Raw genomic sequence first — 3,988 nt, forward strand, 5'->3', positions numbered from 1 at the left:
AAAAAAAGTAGATCTAACTGCTCACTATGTGGCCATGAGGGCCAGAAATGCAGTGTTCCTGCTCTAAAAAACAAGTTTTTATTTATTTGAAAAAAATTAAGAATATCTAAGTTCAACTTTACAACTTCAAAAAGGTTGTTCAAAAAACTTTACAAAAAAGTAAAAATCTGGTACAGCCACCTCCATAGAAAGCACCCTATAAATGATGATTTTGTACATATATTAAGCTTATTATTATTATCTCAATTACTGCATTGGGCTTGAATAGAACATAATCTTTGCAAATACTGAAGGTCTGCTTTTTCACAACGGGACCGCAGTTTGAACTAATTCAGCAGAATGATCCATCTAATAAATAGCACAAAGACAAATTGGCTAAATGTACATTTTTAATTTCTTTGTTAGATCCATTAGAATATTTATAACCAATGGACAATGTACATCTTTTTTGCAGCGTGCAACCACATGGTCTTGCACTTCCGCTGGTGCTGTGCTTTAATATACACAATGGAAATACTTTTACACACTTAATTTCACACACATTTTATCCTGAACACACACACACGACCCCAGTGAGCTGCAGAGTAAAAAAGTCTTTAAGTCTTCCTTTCGGAAGGACGCGCTCATCCGCGCATACTGCACCTTCTGCAAGGCACAATATGTGCTCCACTAATGAATGACAAGCACAGTGGAAGAGCACTCTGGGAAACTGAGTTCACCGTGTGTCAGTAGGGCTTCCCTCCCAGAGTGGCTATTATTTCTTCCCTCTCTTTAGCTGTAGGCATGTCTGGCTTTATTCCTTCACGCCTGCGTTGTAGCATTACACCATGCTGAGAGAGTGATAGAGAGAGAGAGAGAGAGAGAGGAGAGAGAGAGGGAGAGAGAGAGAGAGAGAGAGAGAGAGAGAGAGAGAGGGAGAGAGAGAGAGAACATTACATATTCAGACAGTACAACAAAGTACACATTTACATGAAAACATAGGTGTTATTACTGAATAAATTACTGAATAAGTCTACAGTATCATTACTGAATAAGTCTCTAATAAACATATTAATAAACAATGGTAATAAATTACTTCATTGGATCACTAACTTTACATCACGTGAAGCACATACTTATTACTAAATAATAATAACATTAATGTTTTGATACATGAATACACAAACAAAATTAGTTTTAACCAAAATCTGAGGAAGAGATTAAGCCAGCTGATAACTTTAAAGTAGTTTTTGTACTATTTGAAGAAGTTTCTGAAACAGTGACTAATTATTAGTAACTGCACTAACTGTGAAAAGAATTTCATAATTGTATTAATATGCCTTTACAGCAGTTACAGTTAAAAACTAGTTTTAAAAGCATGAGAAAAGACATGGCAAGTGTGTACTGTTCTCCAGAATTCTCAATGGATATTTACAAGACTTATTATGACGTTACAGAGCTCGGCACAGATCATAGCTCACAGATCCAACTAATATTAGCCAGCCAGCTTACATTACCTGACAGTTGTTTTGCTGGCTAAAGCTTAGCAGTAAATGCCAGTGTATATGGCTCCCACTTCACGAAACCATGAAAATGAGTGAATGTAAACAATATGTTGTTTAAATAAAAGACTAAAATTAACTTTGTAAATGTCCTGTGAAGTAAAAGAACTTCCACTTGTAATTTGCCACCAACGTTAAACATTTTTTAATCAGAATGAAAAATAAAATGGAAATAATTCTACACTTGAGCTTGGAAAGCTCCACTGGATCGCTCTGATTTGGCTGATAACGTGACAGATGTTTTGGTGCATGGGGTTACAGTACTCACCCAGTACTTCCTGCAATTCTTATACTTCAAGAAGTATGCAGAGCACATGTCCTTATTGTAGTTATATGCATCCAGGCACTTTTGTGAACCATCACTCTCCTGACCACAGAACCAGAAATAAAGCGCATTAATAGAAGAAGTTGAATTACACAAAGTGCTTAAACACCTAAGACCTAACACTTAAGTAATATTATTACTCAAATTGAATGACTTTGTTTAAACATGCCCCCACAGCGGACTTAATCTAACTATGCCCTTGTTTGATTGCTGCTAGATCCTGATATGCACTTGTTCAAAGAACAGATTCAAAGCATAAACAACATGCATGCATAACGAAGTTCACAAGATTACACCACAAGTACAACTGATTAGGAAAGATAAACACAATATGACTTCGCTAAATGAAACCTAACCAAAACAATAATCGAGGAAATGTAATTTGTATAACTAATTATATTAATAAATTAATTATATCATTTTGACCCTTTGTCGTCACTTTGGTCATATTTAATTGGGCATCTATAGTGCATTTTAGCAATTTTGCATGCTAAAAGTTTGATAACAGACATTGGGAATCACATTCTATACCATGAAGCAACAGTACAGGCTACCACAACACCAATCTCACAGACTGACCTCAATGCAGGGGTTGATGTCCGCATTACGAACCTTTCGGGCATTCGATTTGTCATTCATCCTTCAGACACATCCGTCTAACCTGGAATTTCAGAGTTCAGTATGACTGCCCAAACTCAACGATGATCTTAGTGAAACCAAAGGTATATAAGGTATATGCTTTTAACATTTTATTAATTACCTAATTTGTTTCAGATACCAAAATTATCCAATTTAACATAATCAATGCTTCCAAAAAAAAGGAAAACATAAACACAGCCTTCTACTTAGGGTAATGTCACCCAATTTACTTTAGCAAAACTATGTATGAACAATGACATCAGAATCATATCCGTATTGGAAGTTAACCACGTGAAAAGTTATCAGCAGCACTGGACGGATTATTGGATTTGACCATTGTTTGATAACGTATGTATTGTACATTAGAAGAGCGGAGCGTTTAGGTGACATTAGGCTACTGTACTAAAATTGCAACATTTCATTAATGTTACTGTGTTTGTGACCCTATAGAAATAAATGTGTTTTTTTTAATAATGCTAATCAGGTGAATGTAGTCCCAATTTCTGCATTTCATAAAATGTTCAAGTCTCTGCACCGACAGACACATACATGAAAAACACTGAATACTGGTCCACATGTTGGTGCATCTCAAAAAAAAACACTCACAATCTAGCCCAACAATAACAAAGATCAGCCTGGAGAACTTGAGGGGACTGACACCACGCTCCAGCTATTGACAGTTGCTAATGCTGCTAATCCCAAATAGCCCAGGCAGTCTTCCCAAATTTTACTGAAATGTCCACATATTAGCTTTGATGTCTTGGTGTCCTAAACAACAAACTTCCGACGAATATTATGACAATTAAAATAAAAGTTCAACATACTCTAAATGTATAATATAATCATCTGTCTGCTGTATTTCTTTGCAAGCACACATGTCTAGAAGGTGAATGCATATGTACCTTCCCCAATGCTAACATTGCACCTGCGGTTTATTCATTCTGACCTTCAGCTACTGTTTACAACAAGCAAAGTTAACACTGGAGTGAGCTAACAGTCAGTGAAATTAACTGACACTGAGACAACACTGGAGAAAATACATGAAAGCGAACAACCCGTGGCTTTAAACCCAGAACACTCATTAATACAAACAGACAAGCTCACAGATAAAGACAGTGTCAGACCACCACACTCTTAGGCAGCTGGTTAGCTGCTTAGCTAAGCGTGCTAGCTGCTTTCAGGGACTCTCAGTAAGAGTAGTGAGGCACTGCGAGCTTTAGCGAGTCTCTATAGCTGTTAATATAACCTACAGGCACGGTCCTATTAGTGTCAGATATTCTGTGTAACTCACCGACACAAACAGCGCAGAGCAATCCGTACAAACAGTGAGAGAGAGGGGAGGTCTGAACGAGTGAGTGGCTGTGCTCTCACATCTCTGACTAACAGACATACAGGAGCTTTCCCCCTCGTGTCAGAGAGAACGTCATACAACACACACACACACGCACACACACAGCACAACCCGACCCGAGTACGATACGAA

The 3,988-nt window shown here is 37.4% G+C and overlaps 1 protein-coding gene across 1 annotated transcript; it reads right to left on the reverse strand.

The window, feature by feature from the left end:
- Nucleotides 1-371: 371 nt before the first annotated feature.
- On the reverse strand, nt 372-3,952 carry chchd7 (coiled-coil-helix-coiled-coil-helix domain containing 7). The gene is made up of 4 exons (XM_036597593.1): nt 3,797-3,952; nt 2,446-2,527; nt 1,810-1,908; nt 372-830 (listed from the first exon to the last, which is right to left on the reverse strand). Exons 2-4 carry the CDS (start codon nt 2,503-2,505, stop codon nt 726-728), a joined length of 264 nt encoding a protein of 87 aa, XP_036453486.1. The 5' UTR covers nt 2,506-2,527; nt 3,797-3,952; the 3' UTR covers nt 372-725.
- Nucleotides 3,953-3,988: the final 36 nt, after the last annotated feature.

The sequence above is a fragment of the Colossoma macropomum genome, unplaced genomic scaffold, assembly GCF_904425465.1.
Source record: "Colossoma macropomum unplaced genomic scaffold, Colossoma_macropomum, whole genome shotgun sequence".
NCBI classification, from domain to species: domain Eukaryota; kingdom Metazoa; phylum Chordata; class Actinopteri; order Characiformes; family Serrasalmidae; genus Colossoma; species Colossoma macropomum.